This window comes from Uloborus diversus, chromosome 6 (genome assembly GCF_026930045.1).
Source record: "Uloborus diversus isolate 005 chromosome 6, Udiv.v.3.1, whole genome shotgun sequence".
Classification (NCBI taxonomy): domain Eukaryota; kingdom Metazoa; phylum Arthropoda; class Arachnida; order Araneae; family Uloboridae; genus Uloborus; species Uloborus diversus.
Window position 1 is genome coordinate 11,238,460 of NC_072736.1, and position 20,382 is coordinate 11,258,841.

The 20,382-nt window shown below is 32.3% G+C and overlaps 1 protein-coding gene across 1 annotated transcript in view; it reads right to left on the minus strand.

Moving 5' to 3' along the window:
* LOC129225082 (atlastin-2-like) overlaps positions 1-20,382 on the minus strand; it is a 45,410-nt gene that overhangs the window by 8,577 nt on the left and 16,451 nt on the right. Inside the window, exons 7-13 of the mRNA XM_054859636.1 lie at positions 19,805-19,897; positions 17,072-17,210; positions 16,832-16,959; positions 14,954-15,010; positions 8,549-8,620; positions 4,973-5,122; positions 795-1,009 (exon numbers count right to left, since the gene is read on the minus strand). Of these exons, the coding sequence (XP_054715611.1) occupies positions 795-1,009; positions 4,973-5,122; positions 8,549-8,620; positions 14,954-15,010; positions 16,832-16,959; positions 17,072-17,210; positions 19,805-19,897 (854 nt within the window). The remainder of the gene's footprint in view (positions 1-794; positions 1,010-4,972; positions 5,123-8,548; positions 8,621-14,953; positions 15,011-16,831; positions 16,960-17,071; positions 17,211-19,804; positions 19,898-20,382) is intronic.

A 20,382-nucleotide genomic window follows, 5' to 3' on the forward strand; every position in this document is an offset into this window, starting at 1 on the left:
TTTTAAAGTAGGTCATTCATTATGGATTTATTTATATGTCAATAAAATCATTGACTCAGAATCAATCCTAGTAATGTTTTACATAAATTATTTTAAATTCCTTTCAGAGAGGTAAGTTTATTTTTTACTCATTGATCAGCTATATTAAATTCTTTATGGGAGTGTAAAATATTTAAATTTTAGGACAACAAATGTTTGCTACATTTTAATTAGTTATATATTAAATTATAATTTGTAATCAATTAGATATTTCTTACCAAAATGACAAAAATAGCATTGTTAATAAACAAATCTAACCAAATTAACTTTTTAACAGCATTGATATGATAATACATAGACTTCACATTATTTTTGAGTAAAATATATATTTTCTATATTAAATTTAATGAAAAATTTTAATCTTGTTTTCAGGACCATACAAAAGTTATTGAAAACCTGGTGAACCCTGAACTTTGCAGTAAGTAGCCGATTATAAAGAAGTCGAAGGAACCAAATAAAAATTTTGAAATTGTTGATAAACCTTTTTTTGGGGAGCAATATCTTCCTTGGTCTATCTCTGGTCCCCAAATTGAAATGGCAAAGAAAAAAGAAGGGAGAAAAAAAGTTAACATTTTGATTTTTTAAATTATTTTGCTCAAACTATTATAGTTGCTTTAATTATTTTCACTATTTTATGCTTAAAAAAACATTCCATAAAAAGTGAAGCAAAATACCTTTTTTAATTTAAGGAAGTAAATGTTTGTACAAATAAATTAAAAATTCTTTTAATAATCACACCAAATGCCTCTAAATACCTTGCATATCCCCACAGTGCAAGAGCAACAATAGCCATAACCATGAAAAAATTGACCGACACTGCAAATGCTTCCAGTCCCAAAGCATGTAGTAAAGTGGAGTTCAAATAGCAAATCAAAATTATAAACAGGAGCGTTCCGGGTGTACGAACGACATGAGCAATCTGCTTTCCATCATTAAACTTGACAAAACTTTGGTACATTTCATCCACTTCCTGAAATTGAAGAAAAATGCTTTAAGTTCAAATTTTTAAACAACTTTCTTCAAGCTGTAGTAAAGAGTCAATATCATAAAACATAAAAGCCTATATAATAAATTAAACACCTTTTATTTGATCAATTTTTCACTCCAAAGTGGAAATAAAAATAAACTGTCCTACCTTTCTTCATACTGCAATATCACTACAATACACCATACTATAATGGTTTTTATGAAGTCTAACCTAATTCAGCAAATCTTTTAAGGATGAATAAATGACAAAAACTAAAAAATTGCAGGCCAATAAGATTTATTGTAACTAAATAATATAAAGGATTACATATCATACAGTGAAACCTGTCGGCAACGATGTTGTTGGGACCTAAAAAAATATTGTTATAGATAGGTTATTGTTATAGACAGTTTGATTATTTATGCTGACATTTTGCTGAGACCAAGGAAAATTTCGTTATCGACAGGTTTATAGTTATAGACAGTACTGTTATACACAGGTTTCACTGAAAAATGAAAACAAAACAGATAGAGGATCGGTACATTCTTGGAACAAAAGCAAAAGCCTGTAGATCCAGATGTATTCATTTAATATTACAGTCAACCCTTGTTTATCGCGGTTAATTCGTTCCAGACTTTACCGCGATAACTGAATTTCCGCGAAGTAGGATTCTGTGTTTATAAACCGTATAGGAGAAATAACTGGATGGAAAATTGGAGCACATTTAAATTAATACAATTCAAATAGGTTTTTAACATAGGTAGAGCTCCCTTGACATGAAACGTAACCACCATTATATTAGCATTATTTAAAAAACTGCACAAAATATGAGAAAGTGAGATATGTTAGAAGTAATAGGTATCACATTGTTAATTATTGGGAAATAAACGACACACACACATGCAGTTTGTGCACACTACTACTAATCTACGAAAATAGCTCAACTTTTTCGATGATGAATTAATTGCCAGTTAGTGACCGTACGTGCCTCCGTTTTTCCCCTACATTTATCCTCATTTAAGGTATCACGTATATAACTGAAAAATCTAGTACATTGTTGGACACCATTTACAATTACAGATGTAATAATGCAGTGATTTGTACTTTTCAGTTAGTGTTTAACGATTAAAATGAGATAGCGATTCTCAACTCTTTCTTCGACGATTTTATACCTCCACTCCCGCAACTAATACAACTACAGTCCTCAGAAGACCTTACTTAAAAGACATACTTTGTTATTCTTATGTAGGAAACAGTTTACATGAGCGCATAAAAAAAGCTAATTACTATATTTGAAAAAAAAAACATAAAAAACTGCGATGTAATGAAGACGTGAAAGTTGAAGCGCGAAGTAGCGAGGGACGACTGTAATGTTTAATCCATATAAAACTGTCAAAGCAACTGTCAAAGCCAAATTAAAGCATTTACAAAACAGTTAAACTACATAGGTAGTCTTTCTCAGTAATAATAGTAATAATTTGTAATTTTGTCAAATGAATACAGTATGTTTTTTTTGGGGGGGGGGGGGAGTAGGGGCTGATTATGAAAAAGAAAAACATAAAATTTTAAAGCAAAGAAATAAATTACAATTTTAAATCATATCAGATACGAACAAGGATATTGTTACAATTTTCGGTGCAACTTCAAACTTTCTTCGAAATGACGATTCCAATCTTGATAGAAACCCAATGAATTTATTTACAAATATTAACAGTAGAGCAAATAACAATTACAAACATCCAGCAATTAATCGAATATTGTTAAACGCAGTACCTCAGTACACCACGCACTTAAATCCAAAATACGTGAAAAGAACAAATTCAAAAATCACAGTGCAAGCGCTAATACATTCACAGACAGCAGCGAAAAACGAGACTAAACAGTAACAAAGCAAAACTGACTCTCTCTAATGCACAAGATGCCCAGCGTTTTATACCAGCAAAGAAATATCCAGAAAATCCTACAACGTTCTACCAATATTATTCTCATATTTTCTTTTTATTCATTCACTAATCTTATCGTTTGGAAATGGGGGGACCATATACAATAAAATCCCTCTTAACGGACACCCCTCTTATAGGGACGGACCCCCTCTATTCTAATTCCCTGATTCCAAGGAAAATAACATTGTTAAACTCCTGTCCTGAGGACACCCTTCTACAGGGTTCATACTCTATTTGGATGAAAAAATTCCATGACTTTTCCAAGACTTTTTCATGACTTCAATGAAAATTTTCATGACCTCGTTACATGAAGAGAATAGCACTATTTAATCTCAAACTTGGTAATATTTTGAAATGAGCATTAGCAAAACGTCTAGTATATGAATGCCACAGCCTCATTGAAGCACTTACTCGTAATGGAAAAAATGTAAGTGCACACTTAAAAAACTAAGCTATTCTTATTTGTCTTCATCATATAAATTTTCGTAAAATAAAAATGCAGTGAAACAAATATGATGATGCTTAAATGTCTGATTTTTTTTAAAAAACAGGCAGAATGATATTGAATGGGACGAAAGTCATCACTAAGTTTCAATAAATTTGCTTCAAAAGTTACCTTTTAGTGTCAACAGTGCCTTTAATCATTCACGTAACTTGACTGTATATTAGTTCTTTAAAGTAAAGCCAAATAGTTTAGTTCTTTTTATGTTTTTAAACCAGATCTTTTTTGAAAAAAACATTCAGTAATGAATCAATCTTCTGATTCAAAAGTATATTTGTTTTGTTTACAAATTTGCATATTTTCAAATGCATATAAATTAATAGGTTCAGAAATTCCAGAACATGTTTAATTCTTGACATTGAACGTAGTAGTGGGTCGCATGGATTAGTTTTGCATGCCGTATGTTGGGATTGGGAACTACTGTTTTAGAGCATTAGAATTCCTCTATTTCTGTATTCTATCGCCTGACTTAAGATCTTTATTTTCTAAAACATTCAACAAATTAAGATAAACTCTGATAAATTTAATAATAAAGTCCTAACGAGTGATGGAATCGAACTCGCATGCAATTGAATTGCTTTTTTTTTGAGTGGGCGTGGCAAAACTAAGAACGTGAAATTTTGATACTACAGAATATGAAACATAAGAAGTGTTGAAAATAACAGAAAATTCAAAATAAGTCCAGGCAATAAAATCACATCGCAAAAAATGGCAAGTGGCTGCGACAGAAGTGGATGCAATGAGATTTCAAAATTCAGATTTGATTTTTGGAACATTCAATTTTCCACTTTCAATAGCTTTTATGTGCTATACTGTTAAATCACTCAAGATTTCTAATGCTCTTTTAGCTACTGTTCCTTTCTCTTTGTCCAAGACATTTTTCCATGACTTGAAATAAATTTCCATGACTTTGAATGAAAATTTCAATTTTCCATGACTTTTCCAGGTCTGAAATTCTGTTATTTTTTTTCCATGACTTTCCAGGATTTCCATGACCCGTACGAACCCTGCTTCTATTGTGAATAAAAACATTTGTCCCGTTAGTGTCTGCATTAGAGAGTTTTTACTGTACTTCATTTGAATGTGATGGGGGGGGGGGGGCGTTGTATATGCATTACGAGAAAATATTTACAGGTTAAGTTACTACAATAATTTTAGATGACAGTTAGTGGAATAAACGCCAAATTTACCCAGATTACAACAAATTAATCATAAAAATAATTACTATTTATAGAGTTTGTAACAATATGCAGTTTTATTTAGCATTTGATTGAAATTTCCTCAAAGGAAATATAAAAGTGTTTTCTTTTTTTTCCTGTGTGTGGGGGGGGGGGGGGAGACCATTTAGAAAATATAAAACACTGTTTATTTTTTTAAAGTCGACTAAGCCCTTAAAACAATCTTTTGTTGCAGGTAACTGCACATTTGGAAGCCCTTTGAAATATCTATGGTGAAACTGCTAATAAGCAAATTTAAATAAATATAAATACATATTTAATTAAATACAAAACATATGCAAACCTTTATTAGTTTTTCTTTAAAAGAGTGTTCCAAATCTTCACTTCCCATTTTCTTTGTATCAGAGAACTTTTGTAAAGCTGTATTACGTATCTCAAGATGTAATTTTTGCAAAGTTTCATGACTAACGTAAGGACGATCACCACCACATATCTATAAGCATAAAATTCAAGATTAAAATTTAGTAACGATTAACTTTGCTAATGTTTCTTAACTTTGTGATGTCAATCATCTGAAATGCATATAAAGTTTATAAAAAAAACATTTGAACAAGCATCAAAAACAAAACCACAACAGGTGACATGTAAGGTTTTGAAAGCTCCATATCAGAGCAAAGCATAAATATCAAAAATGCTTATTATATTACTTTTTTTATGCAAAATATTTCAACCGCCTAAGGCGAGTTCAATTAATTTTGGAGTCTAAATTCAAAAGAATTTTCAACATCCATTAATGTTTAAAATATTTTTCTTAAAGACAAAATATGTCAATCTTAAGGATTCAATAAATAACTTTGTGCTTGAAAAGTAAAAGAAAATAAAACAACGTATTAATGCACAAATTAGAAGGGAAACTCAAACTACTCATGTTCTGGGGTTACAAGGAACCCCTTGTCAATGCAAAAGAACTGAGATTATAGATGAAACGATTATTTCAGAAAGGGCATAAGTCACATTTTTCTCAAAATTGAGTTAGCTGTGGTTTTTACCTATTTGGTTTTACAAATCGACTAGTGTAGCAGGGAAGTCAATCCTTGTACAACAAAGCACTTTATTTAGGGGTCACATTTTTCGTTTAGTGCAGAAAAGGCATAAGTCCCGGACTTATGCTCTTTCTGCACTAAAAGTGAATGAAGGAATAGTAAGACCAAATATGAATATGTGGCAAGATCATAGAATAACTAGATTTTTTGGGTAATGAAGCAAAAACAAATAACTCCTTTGATCTAGCATTATGACGGTAATGGTAGGCTTCAGTCGGGGGGGTTGGGGATGGGGATTCGAAATCACGGAATCAGAATGAAATTTGCAATTTTCTCAGGGATTTTATTAACGTTACTGAAGGAACTGCAAAGAAAATGTATGCTTTCAGTGAGATTATACGCTGGTCAAAATAGGAACAACACTGCAAGAAACTTTTTTTAGAAATAACACAAAAGAAATGAAACAAAATTGCTGATGACTTTCCCCTGAGAGGACATTTGTTTGTCTTTTGGGACAGTAAAACAAATATTAAACAGATATGACAGATTATTACCAAGTGAAATCCAATCTTTTATAAGTGAAATTCTGAAATTACATCAATATTCACCATCAAATCTGTTGAAATCAATGCAATCTGTAACTGCTAAAACAAGTGTCTTTCATTTTTTCAGAAGACTTATCCCTCAAATTGAGATTTTGGTAAAAGATTCTACTGGGAGACAAATGTTTTCAAATATCAACATTCATGATGTTTAAATATTCGATAGAACATCAAAGGAACTGTTTCAGGCTAGATATTTTATAGAGGATTTTCAAGAGAGTATTGTAAAGCAACACTTGTCAGCTGAACTACATTTGCCAATATTGAGTATAAAGGGAAATTTTTCATACTGTTGGAAGAAATAATAGATATCAAGATGATTAGTCAGTGCAATTTCGAACATAGTCATACTACATGAAATACACTGCCAGCTCAGTCATTTCCAGCCAAGGACTGCAGTTTCGTGCTTATTAGCACTCATCAGCCACGGCATAGGAAAGTGACTGAGCTGGAGGTGGAAAACCTCTTAAGAAAGCCAAGAGTGCCAAACAAACTGGTAGCCAATATAAGAATTAGCACAGACCAGACGATAGACAGAAGCAATGGTTCGGTTCAACTCTAAGATTGAAGGCAAGGCATGGTTGCTTTGGTCACTCGTCTGGTCTGTGCTAATTCTGTATTAGCTACAGTTTGTTTGGCACTCTTGACTTCCTTAAGAGGTTTTCCACCTCCAGCTCATTCACTTCCTATGCTGGGCTGATGAGTGCTAATAAGCAGTCCTCGGCTGGAATTGAGTGAGCTGACGGTGTATTTCATGTATTTCTGTCTTAGCCCTGGCTATAGGGCAGTAACTTACTGAATATAGTCATACTAATATGTACATCGAACTTGGTACACAAAACTAGACAAGAGAAGGATAGAAAAAAAAGATTTCTATGGAAGACGTATTTGATAAATATGAATCTAGTTTTATACCACATGTAACACTTTTACTTTTTTCTCAGTTTGTTAGTTTTTGTTATTTTTATTTTTTTTACACCAGACTTTATTATTTCACAAAAACAAAGAAGGAAGTACAAGATGAATTTTCTTAAGATAGTGTATTTATGAATACGGACTTCACTAGTTATTTCTGTCACTTTGTTATATTGTTTTTAATTATCATAAATCAGTTCACTTGATTTCCATTTTCATCACTCTAAACTAGTCTTTCAGAATATTTATTGCAGAAAGGGTATAAGTCCAAATTTAAAAAATGTTTTAATTAATTTCAGTGACAAAATGAAACGCAATTTAAGGTGAGGTAACGACCCTATTTGTGGCTCGATTAGTCATAATTTTTTTTGTAGAATTTAGTTCATTTACGAATGAAATAATCACTTTTTATTGATTCCTGAAAAGTTGCATTAGTGGGACTTTTGCCCTTTCTGAAAAAATCAATTCAGATGAATAGACATCCAACAAATGTTCGCCTGATTTTATGTTTTTATAAATGTACACTTTATAACTCTACAGTAATAATTTCACAAAGTTTCACACTTCAATTAATTTATAAGTCACCAGTACAGTAGAACCAGTAGGCAGTAAGAAAACTACAAACATAGATACAAAAGTGAGAGGTTGATATAAAAAGATCGATTATCCCTGATCTACAGTAACTCAAGGAATGTTCAAGGTGAACTTTAGAAAACGTTCTAGACATCTTGGAAAATGCATTTTGCTCCTAAGGTGTGATCTGTGATGTGTCCCCGTGTATTAACAGAGGAAGGGAGAGGGGAAACAACTTGAAATATGGAAAAGTTTCACAGATTTACATTCATAAAAGTAAACAGTAATAATAATGATGACAAAAATGTGTTATTCAAAATTGAGTTTAATTTTGCCAAATTGCCAAACTAAGCTTACTGAACATAAAAAGCAGAAGAATTTCTTTGAAATGATACAGAAATAAAGAAATTCTTAATTTTGGAAAATCTTTATAACTCACATCCATTCAAACAAGATTTTATTGTATAGATGTGAAAAGAAGCTTAGTGCTCGACACTGTATTTTAAAATTCTGAAGCAGCTGTGCCTGCAAGTCTTTAAAAATCTAGATCTAGCAAATGTAAAATGCTTTGTAAATAATATTAAATTAAACAAAATGTTAGGGAAATTCACTATTTGCAAAAATACACATATCAAACCATTAAAAATGTTTTTTCCCCCATGCTCCTCAACTAGAACTTTTCATGCATTGAGACATTAATTTATAGCTCATGACCATGTATCAAAATGATTCAGAAATTGAAGTCATTTGAAAACGGAACACTTTAATAACTGTTATAAAAAGTACCTTTTCCATTTCCGTGTTGTAGTAATCTTTTGAATTAGCAACAGCAGATAAATTATTTGCTTCAGCAGTTGCCTTAAAGAAAAAAAAAATCATAGTTAAAACCTTTAAAAATGGAAACATGCATATTGTCAGCATTGAAACAAAAGTCATCAAATCCACAAAAGAGATCTGATCAACTACTGCAGTCAATTTGGATTTTAGATCATTAGTTCCATGATGTAAACTAGGGATGAGAATGATCAGGAAAACCCCCCAAAAAAGTTGGGAAAAAAAAGTCCCCCCCCCCCCCCCAAGGGATTTTATTAAATACGGAACAATAAAAAACTGAAATACTAGCAAAAATATTGTTATTCGGGAATTTACAATGTATACATTTTAATGCTTTTTTGTCTAAAAGTATTTTTTAAACATGTCACATGAAAATAACTAATTTTGATAAAGCAGGAAGCTGTAAAATAATTTAATTTCGCTGTAAATCAAGTATTATCTGTTACTTTTCTCACCAAATGTGTATACAGCCGAACCTCCTTATCACGACACCTTTGGGACTGTCAACAAAGTGTCGTCATAACCGGAGCGATGTGATGTCATAACCGGAATAGCTTAAAAAATTCATAATTGAACATTAGTTAACCATAAAATTAGATTTAATGAAGAAATTAATACTGTTTATATATGTTTTTAATTAGATTTAACAAATGTAAATTTAAATTATTGGTGAATATAAAAATTATTTAAAAAAAACAAAAAATTTCCACTTTTTTTTTTTTTTCAATTCTACAATACTTTCCAACAAAATGTTTGATAAATTTTTTAATAACATTTTTCACACTCCTTCTTCCACGAAAGTACTAGCTGGAAAGAAACAAATTCAAAACTTTTCACTTTTATCTGCAATTTGATTAGATTTTGACGGCTAAGCCCGAACTTTCGAAAGTGAAAAAAACCCTTTCTTTCTAATCCTTGTATCCACTTTAAGAGTTGTGTGTCCCTTTTCAATCTAATGAGGAGCCCCTTATCGCCTTTTCTCTCCTGTGAGAAGCTTGTTGTGACCACCTACAGATTAACGTAGCTATGGTCTATCTCTGCTCTTGCTGTTTCCCTCGTCCAGTATTACAATCAACCTGCTTTGAATTCCTTTCTATTGTCCCTCTTGTCAAAGTCTGAAACCTGTACCTTTCAGAACTTTTCTACTCGCCCGCCTCCCCCCCCCCCCCCCCCCCCCACCATTCTCGAGGTGTCATGCCTGGTCAAATCTCTTGTCAGAGTTCGAAGTTCACACAACAAACATTGCCAGATGTCTTCATTATTTTACTGAAAATTTTTCAATTGCAAAAGAAATGTTTGATCCAGTCTGCGTAGCACGAAGCGTCGTCGTAACCGGAGTTGCACAAAAAAAAAACTGTCGTAAAATCCGGAGCCACTTAACATTAAAATTATATGGCATAAGTTCGGAACTTTGAAAAAGTGACGTGACATCCGGAGTGTCGTGAAATCCGGGTGTCGCGATAACGAGGTTTGACTGTATTAGGATGGTTCAAAAATACAGGTAAAAAAAAAGTTTCTCCTAGATAGCAGGACACCCCTCAATATTTTTAGACTTATAAGTAGTAATATACTGAAAGAATTTTAGCTTCCTATTTCAAATGAAAGAGGATGCTCAACCCCCTCCACCAGTCGCGGCTCGTGGGAGGGGCCAGAGGGTCCCGGGCCCCCTCACTTTTTTGAGACAATAATTTATACATATTTCTTTAATTTATTTTCTTTCTTTTCATTTTTTTTTTGTGTGTGCGTGTGTGTGTGTGTGTGCTTGAGTGAAATAAAAAGTGAATTGTATGTGTGGGGGGGGGGGGGGGGGTAGGTCAGAAAAATATTTTTTAAAATAAACTTTATAACATTTCCCCCTGAAATGTGTATCCTGCTGTTCTGAATTTTGCCCTCAAGAAAGCTAGGCGTGAAGCTGGCCGATCACCATCACAAGACATTTTGTCAAGGGCCTGTCCGTTTTCCCCCTTTTTCGAGAGCATATTGTTGCCGCCAGTATAAAGGTGCGTGGGGTGAACAAGAGCTAACACATTCACTGATATTATTTGAAAAAATGTTTAAAAATGATGAAAGAAAAAACCTCTAATTTTGAAGACGGGGTTGTCTTTTTTCAAAAGCTAGAATATTTGGCAGATTTTACTCTTCTTTTTGAGGTTTTTTATGCAGCACTGCAACCATGGTCACCCATATGCAAAATTTTAAAGGGGGCCTCAGATACTTTCTTCATGGTTTAGCAGGATATTTTTTGCATGGAAACCGATTTCTATATTAGAGTTATTAAAAATTGATATTTTTAACAACTTATTCATTAATAGCTAGAGAAGAAATGTTTTTACATTTTTGCAAAGAAAAAAGTACTAAAAGGAAGAAAGTTCTCATTTCAAAGAGAGCTTGAGCCCCCTTTGCACCCCCCCCCCCCCCCATATGGGCGCCCATGCCTGCAACATCTGCTTCTGGCGAAATATCATTTTCCTCTTTGAAACTTCCAGAAACGTATCTGAGAAACATATAAGGGCAGAGGAGATTTTAATAGGGGGGGGGGGAGTTTGGTTAAATCTTAATTTCTTTTCACCGCTCACAGGAAAAAAACCTTGCAGAACATCTCTTATTTCATTTCCAGATCTTCAATTTCGCAAAATTTCCAGAGAAAGCTTCCGAATACCTTACAACATCGCTTAAAATTGCGTTCGAAAAATGTTTAAAATTGCATTTTTGGAGCTTCAATTTCGAAAGATTACTGGCCCTAATTTTACAAAATATGATCTTACAATCGCATTTTAACAACTTCTTTTTCAGAAAATATTCGGACAAGGGCCCCCGAATCGCATTTCCTTAATTTCATCAAAAAATGGTTTTTTAAACAACCACTTACAAAAAATTTAAGAGGAATAGTTTCTGAACTCTTCCTACTAATATTATAGAGTTTAGGACTTAAGTTTTTAGGACTTTAAAAAAAAAATTCCAGGGAAGAGCTCCAGAACTCCTTCTAGTGAAAATATTCAAAGTTTGTCTACAACTGTGTTTTTGGAACTGCAATTTTGAAAAGTTGGAGGGGGGAAGGAGGAATAGGAATTGATCTCTATTGATTAAAAAAAATGATCAGGGAGGGTTCCAAAGTTCATCTTTTGCCCTAACGTCAATAAATATGGACCAATCTTCCCCCTCACATCACCTAAGATCGTCTAAAATTGCATTTTTAAAACTACAATATTTAACAAAATTTCAGGGGCAAACTCCCCAACCCCCTCTAATCAGATTAGATTTTTTCTCCCGATATGCCCCCTCCCCCCTAAAAACTATTTTCTACTTGCACCACTGTTGTGTGTGTGTGTGCATGTACGCATGTGCATATATCGTTACAAGATTATTTTTTGTATTCAAAAAATGTCTCTCCATTGCTACATAGAGATTATTACTTTTTTTAACACGCTTTTATTAGCTTCACCTGTATGTATGTATGTATGTATGTATGTATCTTGTAATGGAATCTTGCAGCTCAAATTTCCCCCACTTCCTGCGATCGGATTCTTTTGAAATTTGGCAAGCGACCTCAGACCCGATGACAATGCAATATTCTATAATCAAATTAATTAACTCTTTTAATTGTGAGTTTCCTCCAATTTTAATCAATATTTTGGCATAATTTTAATACTGCTCATGTTGTAATGTAAAGAAAATTTGACAAGTTATCAATAATTTTAGAGTTAGATTTTTTTTTCTTTATTTCCTATGGCATAAAAATTCTGAATTTGGCCCATGGGTGCCGGAAGAATCACCCGCCGCATGTAAATCACTAAAATTTTTTAAACTTGTTTTTTATTTATACAGTACCCCGCCACTAATAAAATCACTGGATTATAAAATCAGCCGCTTTTTAAAATCAAATCTGGAAGAACAGAATCATTGCAATACCAAAACATGTTAAAATTGTCCTTCAATGAAATCACTATCGCCGTTTTATAAAATCAAAATTTTGGACATTATGCGTAAAAAAATTGATAAAGAAGCACCCAGAAGTGAAAGAATTGGTTTCCGAAGATGAGGAAATCTCATCGCCAAATTTGCCTCTTCAATGGATGTCAGAAAAGCGCTTGATGATATACAATGCACTTTAGAGCAAAGAAGAAAACAACGATATTGAATCTTAATTCTCCAATTCTGTCAACCAAACTGCAATATGCCAATATTTTAAGACCCATGTGTAAAAAGAAAAAAAAACTTCATGTTTAGTTAAATGACAATTGTATTTTTAAATACTTAAAACATAAATAAATAACGAAATTCATTTTGTTTTTTAAAGTATTTGAACTTCAAAACTTTTCATTTATTAAAATGCCGGTTTATAAAATCAGCCGCTTTATAAAATCAAATGCCTTGAGAATGAATATGATTTTAATAAGCGGCGGTCACTGTATTTTTAAATTTAGTTTATCTTCTTTCATTTCATTTATTTTAAAGCGAGTACTGTGATGTATTTTCATCTTTGTTAAAATTATTTAATTATTAGTTTTACATATTTTTCTGATTACAATATTTTTGATCCTTTTTTTTTTAACTGTAATTTGGTCTTTGACCAACTAATCTTACTCCTTCAAAATGATTATTTAATATTAAAAGATTAAAAATAATATTAATATTAAAAAAATTAGATTAATATTGCTTTAAAAAATTTATTTTGGAAAATCAGGAGGTGAAAGTGCTAAACTTGCAGTACCTTACTGGTGCTGCAAGGGAAGCGTACTGCAGCGCCGATAAGTGTACTGGACAGAATGCTTACGAGGCATTGCACGGTATTTTTGACATTTATGTAGAGTCCGTAACGTGACTTTTTTTGCCATAACTTTTTTATTTACTGTTTGATTTGCATATTATTTTATTTTGATCTTTTCCTATCAACACACCAGCTCAAATTAAAATAATTTGCAAATCAAACGGTAAATTAAAAAGTTATGGCAAATAAGGTCACGTTACGGATTCTACATAAATGTCAAAAATACCTTGGAATGCCCCTTACCCTGATAATTTTCGTGATGTATTTTGTAGCTTTTCCCTATATAGTTAAGTATTTTTTTGAAAGACTGGAGGGGGGGGGGAGGGTGGCGTGCATCACCCTCTCGGCAATCATGGACATAAACATGAGATGAATATCTTTCGTGATGCACATAATAGTTTAAGTATTCTGTTGCTTGTCTTTGTTTAAACTGAATTTAATTTTATTTATTTAACACAAATATTTTTTAAAGAAAAGTTAAATATTAAAAAAAGGGGAGGGGTGCGAAAAAGCGCCCTATATCACCACCCATGATCTGGCCCCCTCACTTTTTCAAGGCACGAGCCGCCACTGTCCTCCACTAAACTTAATCAGTATGGGGAGGGGGGTTTAAAAATACATTGAACTGAAAAACAGTGCTACATATTATAATATACATGAGTAATATGCATATACATTGCAATAAAGTATTTATTTACAAAAAAACAGCTGGGGAAATTTAATGTTTCTAAATTTGTGACATTCTTTATGCTACGACTAATGTTGAACTAAGGGGTCATTGAGCACCCTCTCCACATTTGAGTAAGAAGCTAAAACTTTTACAGCATATTACTATTAGTAAGTCTAAACTCTAGCTGAAAAAGTTTTTTTTTTTTTTTTGAACCACCCTAGTGCATATAGACATAAGCTCTCTGACAGAAAATTATTATGGTTTCTTTGAAACTTTAATAATACCAAAATTTTCTTGCAAGAATATTTTGTGACGCAATAATTTAGAAATGCACAAATCAAAGAAAAATATAAAAATGAAGTAAAATTATTTTGTTTAACAATCTTAACAGAAAAAGTGGGGGATATTTCGATAATTGGGAATCTGGCGATCTTTCTTCATTGGCGTCAATTTTCGGCTCCAGTGCCTGCGGGAAAGGTATTTTTCTTTGCAAACAAAGAGATCGGAAACATCTATTCACATAGGGTTACTATAAGTCGGCAGGGTTACCAAAATAAAATTATTTAAGCCAAAAATGAGACTGCCGTGCAAAATTCCCAATTATTGAAATATCCCCGAAAAAGTATTCAAATAAAATGCATATGCACACAAAAAACATCAAAAAATTTTGCTTAACAATTGAATAAATGGTTATAGGACTCATATATAATTTGATTTGTGCAAAGAAGTATGAGGAAGTTAAATCATAGAAGAAAGTAGGAAATACTGCGAGAAACAGAACATTTTAGAGTTAGATTTTCAACAAGTCAACTGCTAAACACAGTATAGGATCCAACCCACTGAATGAAATCTAAGTATTTAGAAAACAAAAAATAATTAATTTGAAGCTCAACTCAATATAAGAAACACATAAACTTACGTCAAGCATCGACTTAGGTTCAGGAAGCTCACCTCCTTTAAAAATTTCAATATATGCCTGTGAATCGAAAAAGAATGATAGTTAAAACTCAAACATAAAATTAATTTCAAGATTGTTACTATCAAAAAAAAAAAGGGGACAGATTTCCAAAGCTTACCCAATTAATTTGAATGTGCATTAAGCAGATCTTGATTACATTTCTCAGATTACATAACAATATTAATAAGAAAATTGAAAAAACACTTTGCTTTTTAACAAAATTTAAAACATTTACTAAGTCAGGAGTTACATATAGGCTAAGGCCCACTAACTAAGAAAATACGTTTTTCACATAATACATTAACTTTAAAAGTACAGTTTTTATAAGGATATTAAGGTTAAAATTTGAGGAAGAAATGTTTGATGAACACACGTATCTTTGCTTTATACAAGTAAAAATTAAAATAAAGAAAATAATTGTAACCTACACCTACAGTACTTAGTGTAGTGTTTTGCAAATTGAATGCCCAGATCTGTCCGTGATATGGTAATGCTCTGACACCTTAAAAAAATCAAAATTGTGGCATTGCACTGTGAGACTAAATATTTTAATTTCATTAGTAGAACAATAAAACATCAGTAATTTTATTTTTTTTAAAGTAATTCTCAGTGAAATGAAAAATATTTAATAGCCCTAAAATAGTGGGGGGGGGGGAGATGATATTGATTGATATAAAATTAATCCAACTATGATCACTGCTTTCTATTAAATACTATTTTTCAATTCAATACTTCTTTATTAAATGCTTTAAATTGGGTGACTTGATTAGAAAATACTCTCATCATTTTACCAGCTTGACAATATTTGCATTTTTATGGTGTGATGTTTAACTGTTATTTTGGGAGAAAATTGCATGGGCTTGGTTTTTGGATGCTAACGAGGATGATTAACTTAAAATAAACTTTTATTTACCATTTTTTTATTCAGATGCCTACTTTTTGAAAAATGCAATCTTTTTACATCCGATATGAGACTCATATCCAGCTAACTTCGCTCTGTTAGGGTGCAAATATATGAAAAGTCTCTTTATTTTTGTTACAACACTCATTTCAAATTTTTAAAGCTAAATTCCATTTTCTTTTACAAGTCAAAAATTAAAATGCTGAACCAATGGCTTATTTATTTATTTATTTTCCGCTTCAATTGTGTCCACAGATTTTTATATGTTTATCATAGGACTCTAAAATGCAATTCTAAAATAATTTTATTAAAAATATTTCTTTTACAAGCCGTTCTTATGCTTTTGATGTCTTCACTTTGAGGATTGCGATCTCTTTGCATCCGCTATGGGAATCGAATTTTTCGAATTTTTTATGTTTAGTACGCTTTTTAAGAGGTAAACAAATAAAATATCTTTTTATTTTTGCTAAAATCACGAGTTTATAAGTTTTAAAACAAAATTCTGTGCTCTTTAAGAGTGTCTTCGGTGAAAAAGTTAAATGCTGAACCCCTGCCTGAATTTTATTTTTTTGTTACAATTATTTCAAATACTACACATATAACATTTCTAGTACAATGTAATATAATGCAGAATGGTAGATAAATATTGATACTTGAGAGGTACTCATCTCCCAGAGAATGATACCTTCCCCCCCAATACTAGAAAAATGATCGAGAATGATATTCGCAACAGAAAAGAGGAAAACACTCAACTTCAAGTTTCAGTGATGCAGCTTGCACTATTTCAATACTCTAAAATTCTGTTTTTACAAAAAAAAAATCTTGCAAATTTTTTGATTTTTCACAAAAAAACGGACCTTGTGAAAAATCCTGGACAGACCCCTGAATGCAGTATATAGAAATCAACATTTAAAATTAAAAAAAAAAAGTTATTCTACCTTGAAATAGTTTAATAAATCTTTTGCAGTAACATATCGTCCAGCTATTTGTTTTGGAACTAGATTCTCTGGTGCCAGAAGCTTAACAACAAAAGATTGTAGGTATTCCTTAAATTCTTTTCTTATATCTACAAACGTAAACAAAAGCAAATACAAACATTTAAAAACATAAGAAAAAGTGTACAATGTTAATTTTAAGAAACTTTATTAAATAGGAATGATGAACTTTTAGTTACCTACCAGCTAAACGACCATCAAACATCGGGCTAGTTGCAACTTCCAATCCGGGATGAGGCATGAGGTAACACTCCACCTCTTCAAAACAAGAACGAATGTGCTTTCGCAGCTGTTGCAATTGTGGATGCTGCTTATCAGATATCTGAAACATTTAAATGAAAAATAATGGAAACAAATACATAACTAAAACTTTAAACTCTAATCTGATTCATTAGGTTTTCGTTTTGCTACACAGTAACGGAACTAAGACATGGAAGTAAACCCAAAACATAAAGGGTAAATTTGCTCAGGAACACTTTTGAATAGATTGAAAAGCATGAGCTTTGTGCAAGAAATAGATAAAAGTCAGAAACAATGTTTTAAAAGCACAAATAAAAGATTTAAAAGTTTAACATGCAAACATGTTTCAGAGGCAATAGCCTTCTTCCTCAGCGCAAAGCAAGCAAATGGGATGGAAAACGGTCATGAGAGAGTTTAAATACAAAAGCGGGACCAATCAGATCTCAGCGAGTGCTGAGGCATGAATTGACGTACCAAAATAAAGTAGAACCTCGATTATCCGAGTTAATTGGGACCGCTAGTGCCTCGGACATTGGAATTCTCAGTTAATAGAAACTTCGTATAAAAACGTGTCAGGATCACAAATTGTATTAATTAAAAATACAACAGAGTATTTTTAACAGATGAAAAGATAAAAAAGTGTTAGCATAACCATATATTTTAGGTTCTTGGAGCAATTTCGTAAAAAGATAGAATGTATTTTAATTGTTTAAAACTCACCAGTAAATTCAAACTAGTCTGAAAAATAGATTCCCGGTTTTAAAAGAAGTAATTTATCCGGCGGGCGTATGTATGAAACCCCCAAGTGACTAAACAACCAACAAGTCGATCACGTGTTCCGCCCTTCGGCGGACGTGACGTCAGGCCTCAATGAGTTGAGGATCTTTCTGCTGGTAGCAGTCAAGAATGCAAATTTAAGAAATAGTAACAGTTAAAGGATTAACTGTGAGTTGCTTTCAGATGCAACAGATGTAAATTTTGACGACGTCATGTCATTGCGTCGGGGTAACAGAGAAGGTTTAAATAGAAAGTCAATCAATCGATCTCTTATGATTTGCTTCCGTTCTGCAGACAGTGTGTTTTGATTTGAGCATGTGAGCTCGAATGGATTGATTTATCCACGCAGAGGACGTGGAGGTTTTTATGAAATGTTGTAACAAGATTCAATAGCCTGCTAACAGAGCAGGATTTTCTAAAACAGTGCCTTACAAGATACGAAGGAGTTTTTTTAAGGAATATAAATTTGAAGAGTTGATGTCTTTTAAGTATTAGGCCTAACAGTGCCGGAAGGTTCGTCTGGCATATACTCGATTACGGAGCCGGTCGGACTGGATTGAATCCACTATATGGTGAGGTATCCTCTGCTAGTGGAAGGTTCCTGTTTTGCTTGAAGCTGGGCAAATAATTTCCTGTGCTGCTGTTTCTGTGGCATGGGTGTGCCTGGGAATGATTGACCATGGATTTTGGTCTGCTGTCCACGAGTGGACGTTTTCAACTCGTCTGAACATCCGACAGATGGATGTTGCCTTCGTTGTTTTGTGTGCCAAGTTTAAAGTATGGACTGCCAGTGGTATGATTATTTAAAATAATTTTCTGGACAGCTACCATCATTGTGGCATGGCGTAGGGTAAATGTTTAAAAAAATTATTAGGAACGTTTTACAACTGTTGATGATTTTTCCAGTAATTGAATCTTGTGATTTTTCTCTGTGATATTTGTTTGTTGGGGGGGGGGGGGGGTTATAATATTTGAATTGTCAATAGGGGATTTACCTTTTATAAATGTTTGATTGTTTTTTTTGCCTATTTACATTTTACACATGTTTTTGAATAAAATGTTGTTTAAATTGAAATTCAGTTTCCATTGCTTCATTTCTACCGAACTTACCATTCCACATCCGTTGGTCTACCTTTAAAAGGCCAACAAAAAGTAATATTTTGCGGTTAAAAAAAACTAAAATGGAAAATAACTTGTAGTAAGTTTTAAAAAGTCAATAGAAATTTCTTTAGCAATACGAAGTATACTTTTTTTAATTTTGAAAGATGTATTAAAAAACACAAGAATTTTCAGAAAATATTTTTATTTTCAAATTGAAAATTCATGATTTTACTAAACTTACATTAGTTTTTGAAAATTAGACTTCATTATTGGCTTGGTTCACAGAAATCTCGGTTAATCGAAGCTCGGATAATAGAGGTTCTACTGTATGTAAATTTGAACCCATCGATTAAAATTGGAGAGATATGTGGGACCTCAAAAGACTCATTGCAAAGATTATTCAAATTTTTGTGAACATAAATGGCTTTCAGAAAATCTAATTCCCCTACACTTGTAGGTTTGCATATAATTTTGGCCTTGCATTACTTAAATCTTTTTTTTTTTTTTTAAATAAAAACAATAGATTATATGTACTGGATATGAAGGGGAGAAATGTTTGCATAACTGTTCAAAACTGTCTATAACAATATTTTTTTAGTTGCAAACAGTATTGTTATAGACTGGTTTTATTGAATTTAGAAATATATTTTGAAATGCTCGGATACTCGACCAAAACAGGAGAACTACAACTTTAAACTTTAGTTTCCTTTTTAAAACTATTTTTGCAAGGGAAGTAACCCTGCTTTGCAATTGACTGCCTTATTTGCCAGCAAAATCAACATATATTTTAAACCATACCTCCAGTCTTCTATCTAGAATGCATTGTCCACCTTCAAAGCCAAATTCTGCCTCATAAGGAAAGCTCCAATCTCTTACCAGGAATAAAAGTTTCTGTGAGGGATAAGAATGAGAGAATAAGAGAGAATGTAACATTATACGGATTTAACTAAGAAAATAAAATTTTCAGAAATTAGTTATTTGAAGAAACAAATAACTAGTGATTTTCTTTCCATCAAATATTATTTAGACAAACAGCAGTGTGTCAGCCAAGTTCCCAAATCAGGCGACACATCTGCCAGTGTGTATCTTACACAAACCATTTCAAGCTACTTTTGACCCTCCATTTCTGAAAAAACTATTAAATTTATGCTCTTGAAATTTTGTATATCTAATAGAGCTGCGTAGAAGACCTATAGTTCTAAATTTCATGAACGTACCTCTTATAATTATGGAAATATGAAAATGTGAAAAGTGTCATTCTCCACAGACTGACTCACTCATCAAAATGTTTAAGAACTTTCAAGTGTCTTACATATTTGAAATTTGGCATAAAGATAGATTTTCATACATATATATAGGAAAAAATCTAAAAAGTT